Source organism: Mustela erminea, chromosome 4, assembly GCF_009829155.1.
Source record: "Mustela erminea isolate mMusErm1 chromosome 4, mMusErm1.Pri, whole genome shotgun sequence".
NCBI lineage: Eukaryota > Metazoa > Chordata > Mammalia > Carnivora > Mustelidae > Mustela > Mustela erminea.
This window is the reverse complement of record NC_045617.1, coordinates 89,790,002-89,808,126: the sequence shown is the minus strand read 5'-3', so window position 1 is coordinate 89,808,126 and position 18,125 is coordinate 89,790,002. Positions and strand designations below refer to the sequence as shown.

General features: G+C 50.1%; 2 protein-coding genes across 9 annotated transcripts; one reads left to right on the top strand and one right to left on the bottom strand.

Moving 5' to 3' along the window:
* The first annotated feature begins 7,928 nt into the window (after positions 1-7,928).
* Positions 7,929-11,010, top strand: CRIP3 (cysteine rich protein 3). 6 transcript variants are annotated; one of them, XM_032340053.1, is made up of 8 exons: positions 7,940-8,206; positions 8,458-8,552; positions 8,976-9,033; positions 9,130-9,261; positions 10,016-10,087; positions 10,211-10,305; positions 10,405-10,462; positions 10,628-11,010. In XM_032340053.1, the coding sequence occupies exons 1-8, from the start codon at positions 8,164-8,166 to the stop codon at positions 10,687-10,689; spliced, it is 615 nt and encodes a 204-aa protein (XP_032195944.1). In that variant the 5' UTR covers positions 7,940-8,163; the 3' UTR covers positions 10,690-11,010. The 6 variants fall into 6 exon arrangements, with proteins under 6 accessions (XP_032195945.1, XP_032195944.1, XP_032195946.1 ...); XM_032340054.1 differs by lacking the exon at positions 10,405-10,462 and having other exon boundaries at positions 7,929-8,206; XM_032340055.1 differs by lacking the exons at positions 7,940-8,206; positions 8,976-9,033 and having other exon boundaries at positions 8,464-8,552.
* SLC22A7 (solute carrier family 22 member 7) lies at positions 10,960-17,783 on the bottom strand. Of its 3 annotated transcripts, XM_032340049.1 has the most exons (10): positions 17,307-17,783; positions 16,562-16,665; positions 16,270-16,424; positions 15,977-16,145; positions 14,872-14,995; positions 14,419-14,528; positions 13,691-13,905; positions 13,421-13,529; positions 12,188-12,391; positions 10,960-11,786 (listed from the first exon to the last, which is right to left on the bottom strand). In XM_032340049.1, the coding sequence occupies exons 1-10, from the start codon at positions 17,697-17,699 to the stop codon at positions 11,732-11,734; spliced, it is 1,638 nt and encodes a 545-aa protein (XP_032195940.1). In that variant the 5' UTR covers positions 17,700-17,783; the 3' UTR covers positions 10,960-11,731. The 3 variants fall into 3 exon arrangements, with proteins under 3 accessions (XP_032195940.1, XP_032195941.1, XP_032195942.1); XM_032340050.1 differs by lacking the exon at positions 16,562-16,665 and having other exon boundaries at positions 14,936-14,995; XM_032340051.1 differs by lacking the exons at positions 15,977-16,145; positions 16,562-16,665.
* Between the last annotated feature and the right edge of the window lie 342 nt (positions 17,784-18,125).

The following is an 18,125-nucleotide window of genomic DNA, read 5'->3' as shown; positions in this document are numbered from 1 at the left end:
AATAGTATAGTATGTCCTTCTGGTTTTGATTTATATTTCTTTAATTACTAATGATGTCAAGCATGTTTTTCATGTGCTTATTGGCCATTTGAAAACTATCCAAATTCTTTGCCTGTTGTTTAATTGGATAACTTGTCTATCCAATTTTTTACATATCATTTTCTAGTCTTTTTTCTTACATGGTTATCCTAAAAATCATGCATTAAGAAAATATGTATTTGAAGCAGTTTACAGTGTCAGAACTTTATACACCATGATGTAATTCTTAAATACAAGAAGAAGCACAAGAACTGTATAAAGATGCACGCTGTATTAATTAGGACTCTTGGTTATAATGGAAATCAACTCAAACAAGCTTAAGAAAAAATGGATAGGGGATAATTTATTGCTTGATACCGGGAAACTGGGGCAGAGTTAGATCCTGGAGGTCAGAGATGTCATTAGGACCCTCCCTTCCTATTTCTCTCAGCTTTGCTTGGCCTCATTTTCTCTTCACTCAGGGGCAAAATAGCCCCTGAAGTCTTGAACCTGCTATGGTCCTTACAAGGTTTCTGTCTAGGAAATGAGAGAGTATCTTTCCTGATAACACCAAAAAGTCTTATGGAAAAGTCTCAGGGAAAAGGATGAGTGCGACTTGAGCCACACTTCTATTCCTCAGCAATTCCTGTGGCCAGGTGGATAAAGTACTCAGACCAGGCCCTGGTCAGAAGCTCATCAGGGAAGAACAAGATCGACCCTACTGAACAATCTGTAATGGGGGAAGATGAGGTTCTTCAAAGGAAATGCTTCTAAGTAAAAAACAAAATGTCCCCTATAGAGCTGCAAAGATTCAGTGCCGCCTTCGTTTTTATAGCCTTTCTCTTCATGGCTTTTTATCACAAGATGGATGCATAAATTCTTGTCTCCACAAGATACTGGTAATTGACACTGTTTTTGGTGGTCGTGGTGGGGTGGTAGTAAGAGATTATGAGTAAAGATATTATAGCTCTGCCTCTTCCAAAAGCTCCAGAGAAGAGAAAAAGCCCAGTCATTTTGGAGTTGGGAAAAGCCTGGAACTTGACTCCTGGTTCTGTGATTTTGAGTTTCAGAAACTCCTCTATAAAAAAGGTAAGCTTTTGCATTTTTCTGAATTCATAAAATTAAACTGTTTTAGTTTTCCTTAACATAGTCTCATGACCTGGAAGGACTATTCTTTTGTATTATAAAAAATGGGATGAGGAAGTTGCTGACAGTTCACATCATGGAGTATTGTCACCATTTGTCAGATCTATAAGCAAGCTGACCACCAAGTTTCACTCCTCCTGTTTTCTTCTCAGTTTCCAGCAGCATATGGATACATTTTTCATGCTGCAAATTATCTGGATATAGTCATTTTCATATATTTTTAGATAAAATACACATTTCCAAGTGATATTTGAGAAACCAAGCCCATCTTTGTATGGAAAACCACTATTTAAAGCTGTTGTTGATTTCTTCATGAGTGTGAGTTGACGGCAACCACGGTGAGGGATCAGACTGTCATTTCCTGCAGTCTTGATTCTGAATTAGTCCAGCTGATGCCACTCAGTCACAAAATATAGCCCAGTCAATAACCCCAAGCAGCTAACTAACCACAAGTAGCTATACACAGAATGCTCTCAGCAGGTTCATGTAACGGCAGCAAGCAGATCCTGGAAAACTGGGGGAAAAGTCAAACAGACTTGCTAGTGTGGATTTAAGAAAACATTTCAGTCTGTTTTTGTCTTGTGTGTATGTTTCTATTTTTATTTTCAGTAACATAAGCGGTAGAAAGTAAAGCTTTCTAGTTAGAGGAGATACTCAGAAGATGGAATGAGAAAGCACACAGGTTATGGGTAGTAAAGGTTAAGTGACACAGTGATCAAGAGGTAAGACTAATTTTTCATTAACATACCAGAACTTAGTGAAACCTTTCAAGAGCCATTAAGGAACAAAGTTTTTGATAATGCCTTAAAAGTTTAAGCATATGCCCATATACTTGAACAAGTCTACAAAGTTAAAAATAAGTGGACTTTATAGTTGTAATCAAAACTCAGTGCTAACCTGACATATTATAGCAGTCATATTTGTAAGGTGCTTTACAGTTTACATAACACCTTCCCACATTCTCTCACTTGCCATATATTTAATGATAGACATAATTGTGCCACATGCTAATTAAGTTTAATTAGTAAGTGCTTGTGAATGACTGCAATTAGTGGAACTGGTTTGCTGCCAAAGCAGATTTTCAGTACTCTTTTTATTATCTAGTATTTATAATCAGGATCACTTTAAGTCATATTCTGTAAGTAAGTCATGCCTCATACATGCTGATCCTCATGGGTATGAAGAAACGAACTCCTGTGTTCTTACTCCCAGGCACCTAAGTTTCCCTTACTCCAGGGCTTTTGTTGTAATGATACTCTCAACTCCTACCAGCCCCCTCCTAACTCCACATCTCCTCACTAGCCCTCATCTACTCACATTTGAGGGAGACGTGTATAACATTTAACATTCTTTCACCAAGTATTTCTTGAGCACTATGTATCAGAGATTAAGCAAGGCATTGGAAGCATACACAGTGTTTGGCAAAGCATTCCTGGTCCCTGCCCTCATGGAGCTCACAGACTAATGGGGTAGATAAAGCCCAGGTTCCTGGGTAGGAGCAGGTAGGGCAGGAAGTTGGCAGACCTCTTTTATTCCCCCACTAAGCTACAAATGTAGCCTTTATCATGAGTTTCCATTTGTCTTTTTTCCCTTGTTCCGTTGAGCTGTCAAGTAGGGAAAAAACAGTTGTCATTGATTGTACCCCCTTGGCCCTCCAGCACAGGATGCTATGGGAGAGAATGTCTGGGCCCAATAGCCTGATATTGAGTGGGTGACGGGGACCTGAAGTTAGGCAGGAATTAGTGAGGTGAAGATATTCAGGAAGCAAGTTCCCAGAAGGCAGATAGCATTTGCAAAGGTCCTGAGGCAGAAAAGGATTTGGCAGGTTTAAGAAGCTCATTTAGTGGTTGGAGGGAAGAAACAGGGGGAATGGCTAGAACTGGAAAGGTGAGGTACTTAGAGCCAAGTTAAAAACTTTACCTTGGGGGCACTGAGAAGCCATGGAAAAGCTTTAATGACATTCCCATCTCTTGCAACCCATTCATTATTTGCCTGGAGAGGTCCTCTTACCTTTGGGCACAGAGGTGCTGTGTAGACAAGGATAGTATCCTTTCAGATTCAAACACATGGGCAGCTTAGCAGAAACCATGCTTAGGAACAGGGAGTGGAAAGAGTATGAACTTGAGAATCCTGAGTCTGTATGATTTGAACAAATCTCTTAACCTCTCCAAGCCAGTTTGCTTTTATGTACAATTGATGATGTAGCATTTTTCATTTATTTATTTATTATTTGAGAGAGAGCAAGCAAGTGAGAGAGAGCACACAAGCAGGGGCAGAGAGAGAGGGAAAAGCAGACTCCCCTGCTGAGCCGAGATCATGACCTGAGCCAAAGCAGACATTTAACCAACTGAGCTACCCAGGCGCCCCAATAATGTAGCATTTAAACCCCTACCTGGGTGTTGATCATAAATAACAAGTACAGGGCCTGTGACTGGTGCTCCATGGGTGTTAGCTGTCACCGTTTTGTTTTTAAGATTTTATTTATTATCTGACAGAGATCACAAGTAGGTAGAGAGGCAGGCAGAGGGGGAAAGGAAACTCTGCTGAGCAGAGAGCCAGATGCGGGGCTCGATTCCAGGACCCTGAGACCATGACCTGAGCAGAAGGCAGAGGCTCAACCCACTGAGCTACCCAGGCGCCCCTAGCTGTCACTGTTTTAACAGTGCTCTCTTGCTAACATAAATTTGAAACTCTTTTTTGGTAATAGAATCACAGAATCATATACTGCCAAACTGTGAGGAAAACTCAAAGATCTGTCTGTGTATGATTCTTGCATCCCTTTGGCAACACTAGTGATCGGTTGGTTTGTTCTCCAGTGTTATTATTATTCTTTCCTTGGACAGAATCCCAATCTGCTTCTTTGTGTCCTCTCTCCAGGGGTCTCAGTAGTGCCCTAATGCCTCATCCATGTGACAGCTCTCAGGTGTTTGGGGCCATTATCTTCACCACCACTCATCTTGTTGGAAAGCTTGTTTCTTCAGCTTCATAACAATAAAAGGGTCACTCCATTGAAAACTACCAATAGTCTGAAAACAAATGTACCTAACAATAGAGCCTAAAAACATGAAGTAAAAAGTGTTAGGGATGGATTTCAATAATAATAAAAATAGGGGCACCCAGCTGGCTCAGTCAATGGAGCAAGTGACTCTTGATCTCAGGGTTGTGAGTTTGAGCCCCATGTTGGGCATACAAATAACCTAAAAATAAAAGTCTTTATTTTTTTTTAAGATTTTATTTATTTAACAGAGATCATAAGTAGGCAGAAAGGCAGGCAGAGAGAGAGGGGGAAGCAGGCTCCATGCTGAGCAGAAAGCCCAATGCGGGACTCGATCCCAGGACCCTAGGATCATAACCTGAGCCGAAGGCAGAGGCTTTAACCCACTGAGACACCCAGGTGCTCCAAAAATAAAAGTCTTTAAAAAATAACTATCATACTGAGCACCCCCACTGTACTTGGTGCTATAGGTACACAGATAAGAATCAGTCATGTTGGTTGAAGAAAGCCTGACAAGTAAATAAGTGTAACACAACTATACAGATACTGTGACAGGTCTGTGCAGGAAAAATTAGGGGGTATTTGAGGGGCACCAAGGGATCAATCACCTTTATGAAAGAGGGATCTGCCTCTCAGAGGACACAAACTCCACTCTGACAGCTGATTGGGTGCTACATACACTCTACTGAATTTAACCATTTGTGGTATTCATTAAACTATCATGTTAGAGGCTTTACTCACACAAAGTGTTCAGAACAGCCACCATCAGTAACTGCAAGTGCATTCCTACAAGAAGTGTTCATTTTCCCTGTTAGCAATCTTTACAAAGCCTCTTTTAGATACAGAATAATAGAAGCCAGTCAAGGAAGAGTGGAATACTGTGATTTGCTGTACTTGCACCTGGATGGCCAGTATTTGGAAAGGAGGAGCCTCAACTAGCCTTTCCTAAGCACTGAAAGAGAAGCGACAAGGCATACTGTGTTTGTCACAGCCATGCAATGCAGGAAGGCCCCAGAAGACAGGAGCAGTAAAGCACTTGCCCCACTGACTCAGGGCAAGTTGTGTGAAGGCAACATGGTGCTCACACTCTGACACCTGTTTCTTTATGTGGGATCCCGTGCTGGATGCTCTGGTAAAGATGACCTCTCTATGGGGCTGAGTATGTGTCCAAGGTGACCCAACACAGAAAGAGCTGCAGAGCCTCAGCGAAAGATTATTTGATATGCCCCATAAATTCTAAGAATAGTTCTGTGGGCCAATGAAGCTAACCTTTCTAAAGGACAAATACAGTGTCTATGAATGACTACAATGAAGTTCTCCCAACCTCCTGAAGTAAGAGCTTCTCTGTGACAGCCGTAGAGAGCAAAAAACAGTGAACCTCAAGCTGCCTTCTGGAAGAAGAAATGAACGAGAGAGGCAGAAACACAAAAGTAAAATATTGGTGGAGACTGAGACTGATGCTTTTCAAGTTTGTTAAAGAAGCCCATCAAGAAACAGGTATAAAACTAAGGATCTTGAAATAGTTCCCCAAACGAGAAACAGATAATGAGAAAATATAGACAAGTTCGTTTCATAGTATGTAGGCTTCTACCTTTAGAGGTCAACGAGGAGGATAAAACAAGTGTTATAAGAAGGAAGTATGGATGGAGACAACTGATGAAACAGGAATGTTGAGTGGAAATTCATAGACACCATTCCTATCCCATTGCCCAGGGAGGGAACCAAAGTCCAGAGAGGCTCTCAAACTCCTGAGACACAGGCAGGACCCCTGTCACCCAGCAGGACACAGCACTGCAGCTGAAGGCTAAGCTCAGCACCCACACCCCCTTGAGCTGTTTCTGGGCTGATATGACAAAACAAAGGAATTTACCCCAGAAAATTCTTCATTTCACCACCTAATACTTCATCAAGGGATTGTTTTCTCTGCTGGGGCACTGGCACACAGTAATTAGCTCTCTTCCCTGCCCCTCATTTCCTGAGCTGCCTTTTTAAAAAAATAAATTATCTTTGGCCATTATTATTATTATTATTATTGAGGAATTATTCACATATAAAATTCACCCTTCTAAGATACACAATTCATTAATTTTTAGTATATTCATGAGGTTGTCCATCATCACTCATTCCAGACCATTCTCATCTCCTCACAAAGAGATCTATCTAATACCCCCTCAGCAGATATGCCCAGTTTCCCCTCCTCCACACCCCTAGGAATGACTAATCCACTTTTCTGTCTTTATGGATTTCCCTTTTCTGGACATTTCATATAAATGGAATCCTACAGTATATGGTGTTGTATGTCTGGCTTCTTTCATTTAGCATATTTTTATGGCTCATTCAGGTTGTAGTGTGCATCAGTACTCCATTCCTTTTTATGGCTGAGTCCTGTTCTAGCACAGATAAGCCACGTTGCTCATCTGTTTATTAGCTGATGGACTTCCAGCTGTTGTGAATAGCAGTACTTTGAACATTCATGTGCAAGTTTTCATGTGTACATATGCTTTCATTTCTCTTGGGTATATACCCAGGATTGCAATTGCTGGATCATACCATAACTCTTTTTAACCTTTTGAGGAATTACCAGGATGTTTTTCAAAGGGCTGCACTATTTTACATTCTCATCAACAGCATATGAGGAATCCAATTTTGACACATCCTAATACTTGTTATTACTCATCTTTTTTTATTATAGCCATTCTAATACTTCTAAAATGGTATCTCATTGTGATCCTGATTTTCCTTTTCCCTAAATGACTAATGATGTTGAGCACCTTTTCATGTGCTTGTTGGCCATGTGTATATCTTCTTTAGAAAAATGTCTATTCAGGGGCGCCTGGGTGGCTCAGTGGGTTAAGCCTCTGCCTTTGGCTTGGGTCATGATCTCAGGGTCCTGGAATCGAGCCCCGCATCGGGCTCTCTGCTCAGCAGGAAGCCTGCTTCCCTCTCTGTCTGCCTGCCTCTCTCCGTGCTTGTGATCTTTGTCTGTCAAATAAATAAAATCTTTAAAAAAAGAAAAAAGAAAAATGTCTTCAAATTCTTTGCCTGTTTTTAAATTGGGTTGTCTTTGTTGACGTGTAAGAGTCCTTTATTCTTATTACTAGATCCTTATCAGATACTATGTTTGCAAATATTTTCTTCCTTTCTCTGTGGGTTTTCTTGAAGTGTCTATTGAAGTACTCTTGGGCTATTTGTAACAAATATTAAAACCTTGAAACTAAATTAGGAATATGTAATTATGTCTGAGTTATATATTTAAATTTAATACGCTTTGTAATTTCACAAGAAAACCATTGTATCCAGACCACACTTTGAGGCTACCGAAGAGTCTTTTGAGTTTATTATGGGATCCATCTTAAAGATAGCTATCGCTTTTAGAGCAGCTATGTGCCAAGCACTGGGCCCTTTACACGTACTAGCTTCATTCCCACAACAATCCTATGAGGTAAAGATTAATCATCATACTCATTGTACAAATAAAATGGATGCAGAGGAAATTTGCCTGAAGCCAGAGAGTAAGTGGCAGAGATGCGCTCCAGATTCCGACGCTCTTAACCTCCTGAGACGGTCAAGGCGGAGTTAAACCATTTCAAAGAAGGCTGACCCTTAGCTTTGAGGAAATTACAGTGTTTTCATGAAGTCCGCCCTCTGGACAGTTTTCCCGTTTGTTCGAAGACTGAAACTAGTGCCCCCCACCCCGCCGCCCCGGCGTCTTCACTGCTCTCTTCCTTTCCCGTCTGGCTACAAGTCCCACTGTCACCACCACGGGTCGGAGGCTTTAGCTTTTGGAAGTCCTAACTGCGAAATCGCCGGCGTCTCCCAGGTGGAATTGGTCTAAATTTCTGACAGTCAATAGGCGGCGAGGAGCTACCGTTTCAGCCCAATGAGGCTCCCAGCGGAGCCATGGGCGGGGCCGGCGGAGGGGGCGGGGCCGGCGGAGGGGGCGGGACCGAAGCCCCCCACCGTGGTGCCTACTGTGTGAGGCGCAGGCTGCGCTGAGCGGAGCCATGAGCTGGACCTGCCCGCGTTGCCAGCAACCCGTTTTCTTCGGTGAGGCCCGGGCTGAGGAGGGGGAGATGGGGCGAGTGTGAGCCGGGGCGTTGGAGGAGCTTACGACAGTGGGGCCTCAGACCCTCTTTCCACCTCTGGGGCGCAGGGCACTCGGGCGGGTTCGAGCTGAACTTCCCGAGACACTCCCCACAGTGTCTAGGAAGCAGGCGGGCGGGGCTAAGGAGGGATAAGGGGGCCCCCAGCTGCGTGGCCTATGTCCCCACATCCCGGTTCCACCTTGTCCCCCACAGCGGAGAAGGTGAGCTCCCTGGGCAAGAACTGGCACCGCTTCTGCCTGAAATGTGAGCGCTGCCACAGCGTCCTGTCCCCAGGAGGGCATGCAGAGGTGAGGCCTGGCCAGGGCGCACAGCCCTGTATCTGTCACTGTCCCCTAAGCACCAGCCCCCAGTTTCGACTCAGGAGGCTCACTAAAGGCAACCTCAGCAAATACCAAGACCACCTACTCGGAGGGCTCCACACCAGCCAGGATTTGGGATACCTGAGTTGTGCTGGTGGACCCCATTCCTTTTGGTGGGGAGGGGAAGGAAGCCACGGTTTTCTGACCTGCTATTGCTCATTCTCCTGACCACGGTGGCAATTCTGACATGCTCACCCTACACCTCTCCCGGCCCCACAAGCCCAGGCTAATGGACAGACACCCCTGGCAGTCTGTCCTTAGAGAAGGCCTGTGGGACACAGGAGACCCACCCACCCACCCTACCCCAGGCCTTTAGTCCTGAGCAGCCCTCTTTCCTCTGCTTGTGCCTAGCACAACGGGAGGCCATATTGCCACAAGCCATGCTATGGGGCTCTCTTCGGACCCAGGGGTAAGTACCAGCCTAGAAGAGGCCAGGGGACAGCAGGACCCTCTTTGTGGCCGGGAACTGGAGGTTCAAGCCTGACAGCCACTATTTTCTCTACAGGGGTGAACATTGGTGGTGTGGGCTCCTACCTCTACAACCCTCCCACTCCTACCCCAGCCAGCACCACTCCCCTCAGCCCCAGCAGTTTCAGCCCCCCCAGGCCCAGGACTGGCCTCCCCCAGGGCAAGAAAAGTAAGTGAAGTTGGGCCCCAGCTACTCCTCATCCCCAGGCTGGAACAGGTCTCCCACCTAGTCCTCTGCTTCACATTCCTATAACTTCGTTTGTGGCAAAGTCTTCTCTTACTCGTGGCTCTTTTTGGGGGGTTCTCTGATGTGAGCTGCTGAGTTAAGAGGTAAATTGAGTAGATGGCATTATCACCTGAATTTTACAGGTGAGGAAACCAAGGTTTGGAGAGAACAAGTGGCATTGTGCAGTCACACAGCGAGTCAGGCAAAGCTGGCCTAGAATTCAGGCCTCTCCCAAGCCAAGGCCATGGAAAGAATGACCTAGGAGTGAGAGGTCATTGAGACAGGGTCAGCCCCTCTTATTCTTCCACTTTTCTCCTCTCCCTGTACCTTCCTCCCATCCCCTAGAGTGGGCAATGACGCCATGCTCCCCAACACCTGACACCCATGCCCTGGCCTTCTCCTGTATCAGCTCAGGTTTCCTGAGGATAGAGTTGCTGACCAGGGTTGAGCTAGTGGGCACCTGAACCCCTGGGAGGAGAAGGAAGCAGGGGGTCCCTTCTGCAGAAAGGTTGGGGACAGAAGGTGGGGGTCATAGGAGACTCAGCTCTGCCCAAGAAAGCAGATCCATGGCAAGCTGGGTGGAGTGCTCCGGGATGAGCATGGCTTTTGGAAGAAGCCATGTGCAGGCCGGTGCTGATGGGCCCTGCTTAGGCCTGGCCCCCACCTCAGCCCTAGCCAGGGCCTCTTCCCCTTAAAGGCCCTCCCCACATGAAGACATTCACTGGGGAGACTTCACTGTGCCCTGGCTGCGAGGAACCTGTCTATTTTGGTAAGTAACAATGGAAAGCTTGGGGAGGAGGGAAGAGGATGGGCATCAAAGTGTAGGGAGGTGGTGCAAAGCAGGTAGGTCTCATTGCCCTGCCCTAGAATTACCAGTTCTCTCCACCACCAGCTGAGAAGGTGATGTCTTTGGGTAGAAACTGGCACCGACCCTGTCTGAGGTGCCAGCGCTGCCGGAAGACCCTGACTGCTGGGAGTCATGCTGAGGTGAACGGGGCAGGGATGGGTACTTATGTCGGGAGGAGGTAGGCTGGAGATGGGAAGAGAGCCAAGCTGAGATGGCTCTCTTTTCTCTCTATGTCCCAGCATGACGGCGTCCCCTACTGCCACATCCCCTGCTACGGCTACCTGTTTGGCCCCAAAGGTGGGCAGCCCCACCCCAGACAGCGGGCCTAAAGTATGGCATGTGGGGATGTGTGGACAACTTCCCCTGTAGTCAAACACACCCAGGCCCCTCCCAATCCTCTTCATCCCTCGGCCCAACAACCCCCACCCCCAAGGCCCTTGGTGACAGGGCTCTCTCCCTCAGGTGTGAACATTGGTGATGTGGGCTGCTACATCTATGACCCCGTGGAGATAAAATCCAAATGAGACGCTCACAGGAGAGGTCACTCTAACTCAGGCCACATACCATCCCCTCCATGGTTGAGTGGGAGCTACAGAATTCTTCAGTCCCACGGTGGGGAATATGGTCTTCCAGTGGCCTGGGCCTAGGCTCCATGGTAGACCAGGGAGCCTAGACCTTGCTGATGCCTCACTTCTTGTTCCCTTCTGGCCAGGAGGACACAGACCACCACATTTTAAAGGGTGTCCTCCCGGCCTTCCCAGTCCCTTTCCCTAGCAAATTCTGTAATTTCAAGGTACTTAAGAAACGTGTTTATTCTGGCTTCTCCAATAAAACGTTGGCTCCCATGCCTTCAACTCTTCTTTGGGCATGAGGTCTAAACAATGGGGTGGAAGATGGGAGGTGTGGGGTGGGGGATGCATCACCCTGCAAAGTGCCTGGGAGGTATAGGGCCAATCATGGGAACAAAGAGCTCTGTTCTCTTGGTTACCCTCGACCCGGGAAGCTCCCAGTACCACACAGTGGACAGCATGCCCACAAGCCTATTGGTGCCAGAAGTCATCATAGGGCAGTCCCTTCTTCAGCACCATCTCTAGAGGAAGCACGTTATTCGGCATCTCATTTGAGCCTGACAAAAGATAGATCCTGTGGTGAGGTCTACTAAAAGCCTTCATTATCCATTCAAGAGATGAACAGACTGAAGCCTTGAGAGGGAATGCCACATGCCGAAGGTCACACAGCAAATCAGTGGCAAAGTTGGGATCAGATCGCAGGGGCAGACTGGCTTCCCATCCAGGGCTCGTCCGTGCTGCCCCAAACCCTTGGGGCACCTTCGTTTCTAGAACTCCCCCCAGCCATGACAAGGGTACCAGAATTATTCAGCCACCGACTGCATTCTAGGAAGTCACCCAGCTGCTGGAGGCTGGGTGAGCACAGAGAGGGGGCCCTGTTGGCCACCCCAGCCCTGGGGATGGAGCTTGATGGCCCCAGCCCCAGCCACAGGGCCTGCCCTTCTGGTCTTCCAGCCCCTGCTGCAGAACTTCTGTGGAGAGCCTGCCCCGATACCACTCAGTCCTGGACCTGCTTCATGGGCATCTCTTCCTCCTGAAGGCTGGATGGGGCACTGTGGAGGAAGGAGTCATGAGCAGTGGTGGGGTTTAGGCCCTGGGCCTCCCACCCGAGCCTGCCCCATCAGGGCTGGCCTCCACCTCCCCCCATCTGCTAGTATAAAAACATGGGTACTCCCTCAGGTGACTCCCACACATGCTTGCACACATCCCTGATGGACAGGCATACCTGAGTGTGCACACATCCACCTCTTCTGGACAATCTTGGATATCCATGTACACACACATATGGACTCGTGTACTTTTACATACCTCAAGTCATATGCCCATGCACACTTGCATAGAAGCACCAGATACACAACATGCAGACACGTCCTCTCTGCATCCTACCTAAGGCGTCAGGTACTTGAGCACTCATTCCCACATGCATGTGCTCACACAGTCATTCTGTGCACACCTCCTCTCCACGTCCTGGATGGTCTCTGGCAGCTGTGCTTGCCTCGTCTCTGGTAGCAGGAGGGCAGTGCAGGCAGCCAGCAGGGCGATCCCCCCATAAGCGAGCTTGGGCAGTGGCAGCCATACTCCATCCAGCAAAGCTGCCAGTGGGGCCAGAGAGCCCCCCAGCCGGCCCACCAGTGAAGTCAGCCCCATCCCTGTCTGTCTGTTTGGAGAGAGGATGGGGGAACGGGTGGGTGTTCACATCTACTTAGGGTCATGCCTCAGAGGGCTCCCATCCTGGGCTGGCATGTCCTGAGTCCCCTTCTCCCTAGATGGCTAAGAAGGCTGAGACTTCTTCCAGGTGGTCTTCCCATCTGTCCCCAGGCCAGGGACCCCAAGCCAGTATTCACCAGAGGATGGGACCCCCATTCTGACAGAATCAATCAGGTACTGCTGAAGGAAAATAAAAGTCATCAGAAAGGGGGTAGGGAAAGTGTAGTGTGGAAGGAAGAAGGTCCCAGCTCCCAGAGACCCTGCCATGTTGGTAGAGGAGGAACAAGGCTTTCTAAATTTACCCAGTCCCTACCTGCCAATAGCTAGTTGAAAGGATACCAGGGAGTGCCTGGATGGCTAAATTGGTTGGGCATGGCCACTCTGGATTTTGGTTCAGGTCATGATCTGGGGGTCGAGGGATGAAGCCCCGCCTCAGCTCGGTGGGAGTCTGCTTGAGATTCTCTCCCTTTCCCTCTCCCTGTTTGCCCCTCTCCCCACTTCATGTTCTCTCTCTCTCTTCTCTCTCTCAAATGAATACAGTCTTTAAAAAGGTAAAAAAAAAAAAAAGGGGGGGGTGGGCAGGTCTTAAGTCTGGAGACAACCCCTAGGCAGCACTGCCTGGGGCTATAGTGAATGGGAAGGGAAGGGCAGATAGTGCTTTTTGTGACTTTTCTTTTAAAGAGGCCTAGAGAAGTGTGACCTCGCTCAGGGTCACTTAGTAACAATAAAATGCTCTGCCTTCTACCAGATTTAAGCAAGCACAGACAGCTCTGATTAGCTCTTGTATTCTGCGTTCGGTTTAAGGAAGGGGTAGGAGGAACTGGGCTGCAGTGTGTGTGGTGTTGGTAAAAAGATGTGACTACAAGCCCTCTGGGTGTCAGTGTGAGTGTGTGTGTTGGGGAGGGAGGGGTCGCTGGTAAAAAGATGTGACTACAAGCCCTCCCCCAGGTGGGTTGCCTGGAACCCAGGCTCCCCTCACCTGAGCACAGTAGGGTACAACTCCGACGTGAACAGGTAGGCAGTGGTGAAGGCACCTTCAGAAAAACCTTTCCCTATCACAGCCAGGGCGATGCTCCATGCGCCCATCTCTGGAGGAAAAGGGGTTCGGGTAGTGAGCGGGCCTTGCGGGAGACCCAGAGTTCCCGCGATGGGAGGTTCCCCGAGTGCTGGACTTTGAGCAGACGCTTCCGGGAAAGGGGGGGCCTTCTTGGGCAGGAGGCGGGGCCTCCGGGCAGTGGGTGGGGCTCACCAGAGGGCACCAGCAGACTGATACCCAAAGCAAGGGCCGTGCCCAGGAGCATTCCTGCTTGCGTGAGGCGGCGTCCCACGTGGCGCACCAACAGGTAGACCAGCAGCTTGGAGGGCACCTCAACAGCCCCGAACAGCAGCTGCGTTTGGTACACGTTCAGCCCCAGCCCCGACAGGTCCAGGCTCAGGCCATAATAAGAGAAATTCACTCCAAACCTGAAAGGGGTCAGGATGCCACTCAGGGTGCCACCCTCCTTTTCACGCCCGACTCCTTGTCTTCTCTTTTTAGGAAACCTTGGCTTTTTAGAAGGACCATCTCCCCCACCTCCAGAGCCTACTGCCCACCACCTTCCCTGTCCCCATAACCCCCTGGGAGTGTGCAACATGTGCCAATGGCCAAAGCGTCTTTACCTAATCTTCACAGCAAGCCTTGAGGTAGGAACTAACAGTGTCCTGTTTTGCAGAAGGGGCTCTGAGGCCCGGTGTTGTGACCTGTCCAAGGTCTCAGAGCAAGGAAGTGGCAGAGCCTGCATCTGAGCCCCGCTTCTGATGACTGCTCCATCTTGTGACTTTCCAGAACCCCATGCCCGCAGGGGCTGGTGGTCCTGCTCCGCACAGTCACAGTTCACTTGTCCATCTTCCTCTCACACTCAGCACCATCCCGGAGTCTGCTGCCCCTCTGTCCACCTATGCCCACCCTGCCAGGCCCAGGCCAGGCTCCCTCCTTACCACATCACCATGCAGCACAGTGAGATGTATCGGAGCCGTGGGGTCCGGAACAGGTCTAAGTAGGAGGGTCTTTGAACCACTCGCTCCCGAGTGGCCACTTTGTTCAGGGCCTGGTGGGAGAGAAGGAGAGTTTGTGACATCAGAGTTGGCTTAGGCACATGGCTTAGCTAGGCACATTGATCTTCCTGGGTCTCTACTCTTCCTTCTTCAGCAGCGGGGGTGGGGATGCACTTGCAAGCTGAGTAGGGTGGGCCCTGAGTCAAGGATGTGGCCCACCGGAGCCAGGCAGGACATTTTGAAGAGTTTGGAACTCTTCACTGGAGGCCAGAAACTTTTCCTGCACACACACACTGGGCCCCAGGAAGGGGGCGCTCGACATAGGCCTCACACACACACACATGCACGTCCCTCTCATGCACGCACGTGCACTCACACACACACATTCTCCCTCACCTCCCGGCTCAGGCCGTCTTCACCCACGAGCTGCCCATTGAGCCTGGCACAGCGGAGCAAGTACCTGTGGGCCTCCTCCACACGGCCCTGGGTCAGAAGCCAGCGTGCAGACTCGGGCACCCACCTGGGGGACAGACAGCAGGAGGCCCTTCAGGCAAAGTCAGCACCCACAGCCACATCTCCCTCCTGCACATACCACAGCCTGTCAACCTCCAGACTCTTGCCCATGCAGTCTCTCAACATGGCCCAAACCCTCCTCACCTGACGGACTTTAATTCATCCTTTAAGGCCCAACTTAAAAGCCACCTTCTCCCACACTTCCTTGCCCAGGCCTGGATCCGCCACAGCCTAGGATTCCCTTCTCTCCAGCTGGATTGGTTTCATTCCTGAGACCACAACCCCCAGCATCAGCCGCCCACTTCTCCCACAGGTGATAGGGTGAAGGAGAGAGAGACACACAGAAATCCCCGAGGGGCATCAAAAGCCAGTTCATTTTGGGGAGGCAATGAAATGGCCACCCTGCCTGGCTTCCTACCCTCCTACTTGGACTCCCTATCCCTGTGCTGGCCCTATCTCTCTGGCCCTGTCTCTCTTGTCACTCCTCCAACCATCTCTATCTGTCCCTCTGAATCTGCCTTTCAGGTCTGGCCTCTGACACTTTCTCTCACTGGTTCTGTTTCTGTCTCTCCACCATCTCTCTATATGTTGCGCTGTGTTTCTCTGCTTCTCATGTCCAGTGCCATCTTCTTTGTACTGGTCGGTTTCTCTTTCTCTCTTTTTCCATTTCTCGGTCACTGACTTTCTCTTCATCTCTCAGTCATTCTGTATTCGAAGCTCAGCCTCTGATTAGTTCTATCTCGGGGGGCGCCTGGGTGGCTCAGTTGGTTAAGCAACTGCCTTAGGCTCAGGTCATGATCCCAGAGTCTCCTGGGATCGAGTCCCGCATCAGGCTCCCAGCTCCATGGGGATTCTGCTTCTCCCCCTGACCTCCCCTCTCATGCTCGCTCACTCTGTATCTCTCTCTCTCAAATAAATAAATAAAATCTTTAAAAAATAATAATAGTGATTCTATATCTCCCACTCCCAAGCTGCCCACAGTCCTCACCAGAGGCTGAGGATGCCTGGGGCACAAGGCAGAGTGACAGCCAGCAGAAGCCATCGCCAGTCCCGTATCAGGTACCCGACCAGCGCCAAAAGCATCACGCCCACTGTCCAGAAGGTGCCGCTTAGGACACCTGCCACGGTGCGGTGTCCCACGTCCAGCCATTCCATTTCTGGGCCCAGGGCAGGGGCCAGAGACAGGAAGAAAATTAGCAAGGACCAAATGGGTTTAGTCTCACCCTTGACAACTGCCTCCCTCCAATCTCCTAGGCCCTGCCCTTCCTTTGCCTGCCTTACCCAGTGGCATCACAATGATGGTGAAGCCAGCCAGAGCTGTGCCAGTGAGGGTGCGGGTGATGACGAACATGATGTAGCTCACCGAGGCTGCAGACGCCAGGCCTAGCACCAGGGAACTCACATAGGCCACCAGCAGCAGACGGCGTCTCCCGAACCTGCACAGGGGTCACGCGGCGTCAGCTCCCCCTGAAGAGGGGAGGTCTCACGACAGAGGGTAGAACAGGCCCATAACCCCAGCTAGTGGGAGAGGGTTCCCCACCCGCTCCCCTGCCCACCCCCCACTCCACCCCACCTGTCAGACAGGTATCCGAAGGCCACAGCCCCCACGAGCACACCAGCAAAAAAGAAAGTGGAAGTGGCTTTGTTCAGGCCTTTCTGCTCGCACACGAGGTCCCACTGCAGGGACAAACAGGGAAGGGCCTCCCATGGGTACAGGCCCTCTCCAGCTAGCACCGACCCTTCCTCTCTAGACTCTGGGGCCTTCCAAGGTCAACAGTCCCATCCTGGCGCCTCCATGTCAGATAAGAAACCCTCAACTATTCACCCAACTTGAGGGGTAAGAGACTTTGCACCCCCCAATCCTGCAGCGTCAGTTTCTTCCCATGGAGGGCCTTCTCTTTGACAACAGGTCTGCTCCTCTCCAGACAGAATGCCCCCGTCTGCGTTCACCTCTAGATGGATTATATAAATCCCAGACCTGGGACCAAAAAGTAGAAGAGAAAGAAGGAGGCCTGTATTGTTTCTTCACCTCCTACTGTAGAAACGCCTTTCCCAACTCTCTCTCCCAGCTCCCTGGAGCCGTCTTAGCCCTTCCCTGCCTTAATCACCTCCCAGCTGACACTAGCAGCTCCCCATAAGGGCTACTTACTACAGGCCAGGAACGAAGCTCACTGCTTTAAATTCATAGATCCCATCTACAGATAGGTAAACTGAGACTCTAAAAAGTAAGGTAATGCGTCTCCTGCCCACACAGTAATCACCCAAGGCAGTGGCAGGCCCATCCCACTCTCGTGTCCCCCAGTCTCACACACGGGTACCTCGGTTGCAATGGTGGAGGAGAACTCGGAGCGATCGTAGTCCCAGCCCTGAGGGCAGGGTGCTGTGGAGGGCTCACCCTCCAGCTGCCCAGGGCTCTGATCCTCTCCCCAAAACGTGGTGTTGGGGAGGGCCTGGGAGTGGGTGAAGTAGAGGCAGGAGCTGAGGGTGCCGTCAGGCTCCCGGGGCAGGTGGGCCTCCAGCCACGCGTCCTGGTGGCTGAAGTTGGCGGGGGAACCAGGCAGCGCACAGCGGTGGGCAGGTACGGCCGCCAGGAAGACAGGCAGGAGGAAGTGCATGGGCAGCAGCACTCGGGGAAGGGCCAGCAGGGCCACATTGCACAGCTGGAAGGGCCCAAAGCCGCCCACCTGCTCTAGCAGCTCCTCGAATCTCATGGCGCCCACCCACCAGTGGTTATCAGTGCCACCTTCCTCTGTAGTGCTCAGGACAGCCTGGCCCACCCACCACTTGGACCCTTGGACTCTAGAGGCGGGACCAGTTCGTCTGAAGAGCAGAGAGCCTACAGTTGGAATCCAGCCCAGGGGCTGGGCCAGCACTGGGCCCTCCCTGGTCACCAGGTCTTCAGGGATCCTGGCCGGTTCGGCCCAGAGCCTGGGGGAGGGGCTGCCATCCACTGGGAGGTCATTGACTCTGTGGCTCTGGGACTTACAGATCGGTGCTCAGGGACCAAGTGGGCTAGCCTCGGGTTGCCATGATGGGGTAGCTGGGATGTGTAGGAAGTGAGCCCCTGCCCCTTGTTCGACAGAGCTCCAAGAGTCCCTAAGAGGAGGAGTCCTCCAGGGCATGGTGACAACTCTCCT

What these genes read in the sequence shown, in the direction of transcription:
- CRIP3 (XM_032340053.1), top strand. Translation starts at nt 8,164, where the DNA reads ATGAGCTGGACCTGCCCGCGTTGCCAGCAACCCGTTTTCTTCG. An exon ending in GGCTCTCTTCGGACCCAGGG is followed by an intron (nt 9,034 to 9,129) that starts GTAAGTACCAGC and finishes TTTTCTCTACAG; the next exon opens with GGGTGAACATTGGTGGTGTG. An exon ending in CGAGGAACCTGTCTATTTTG is followed by an intron (nt 10,088 to 10,210) that starts GTAAGTAACAAT and finishes CTCCACCACCAG; the next exon opens with CTGAGAAGGTGATGTCTTTG.
- SLC22A7 (XM_032340049.1), bottom strand. Translation starts at nt 17,699, where the DNA reads ATGAGATTCGAGGAGCTGCTAGAGCAGGTGGGCGGCTTTGGGCCCTTC. An exon ending in CCTCCACCATTGCAACCGAG is followed by an intron (nt 16,666 to 17,306) that starts GTACCCGTGTGT and finishes TTGTCCCTGCAG; the next exon opens with TGGGACCTCGTGTGCGAGCA. An exon ending in ATCCAGGACGTGGAGAGGAG is followed by an intron (nt 11,787 to 12,187) that starts GTGTGCACAGAA and finishes CTTCCTCCACAG; the next exon opens with TGCCCCATCCAGCCTTCAGG.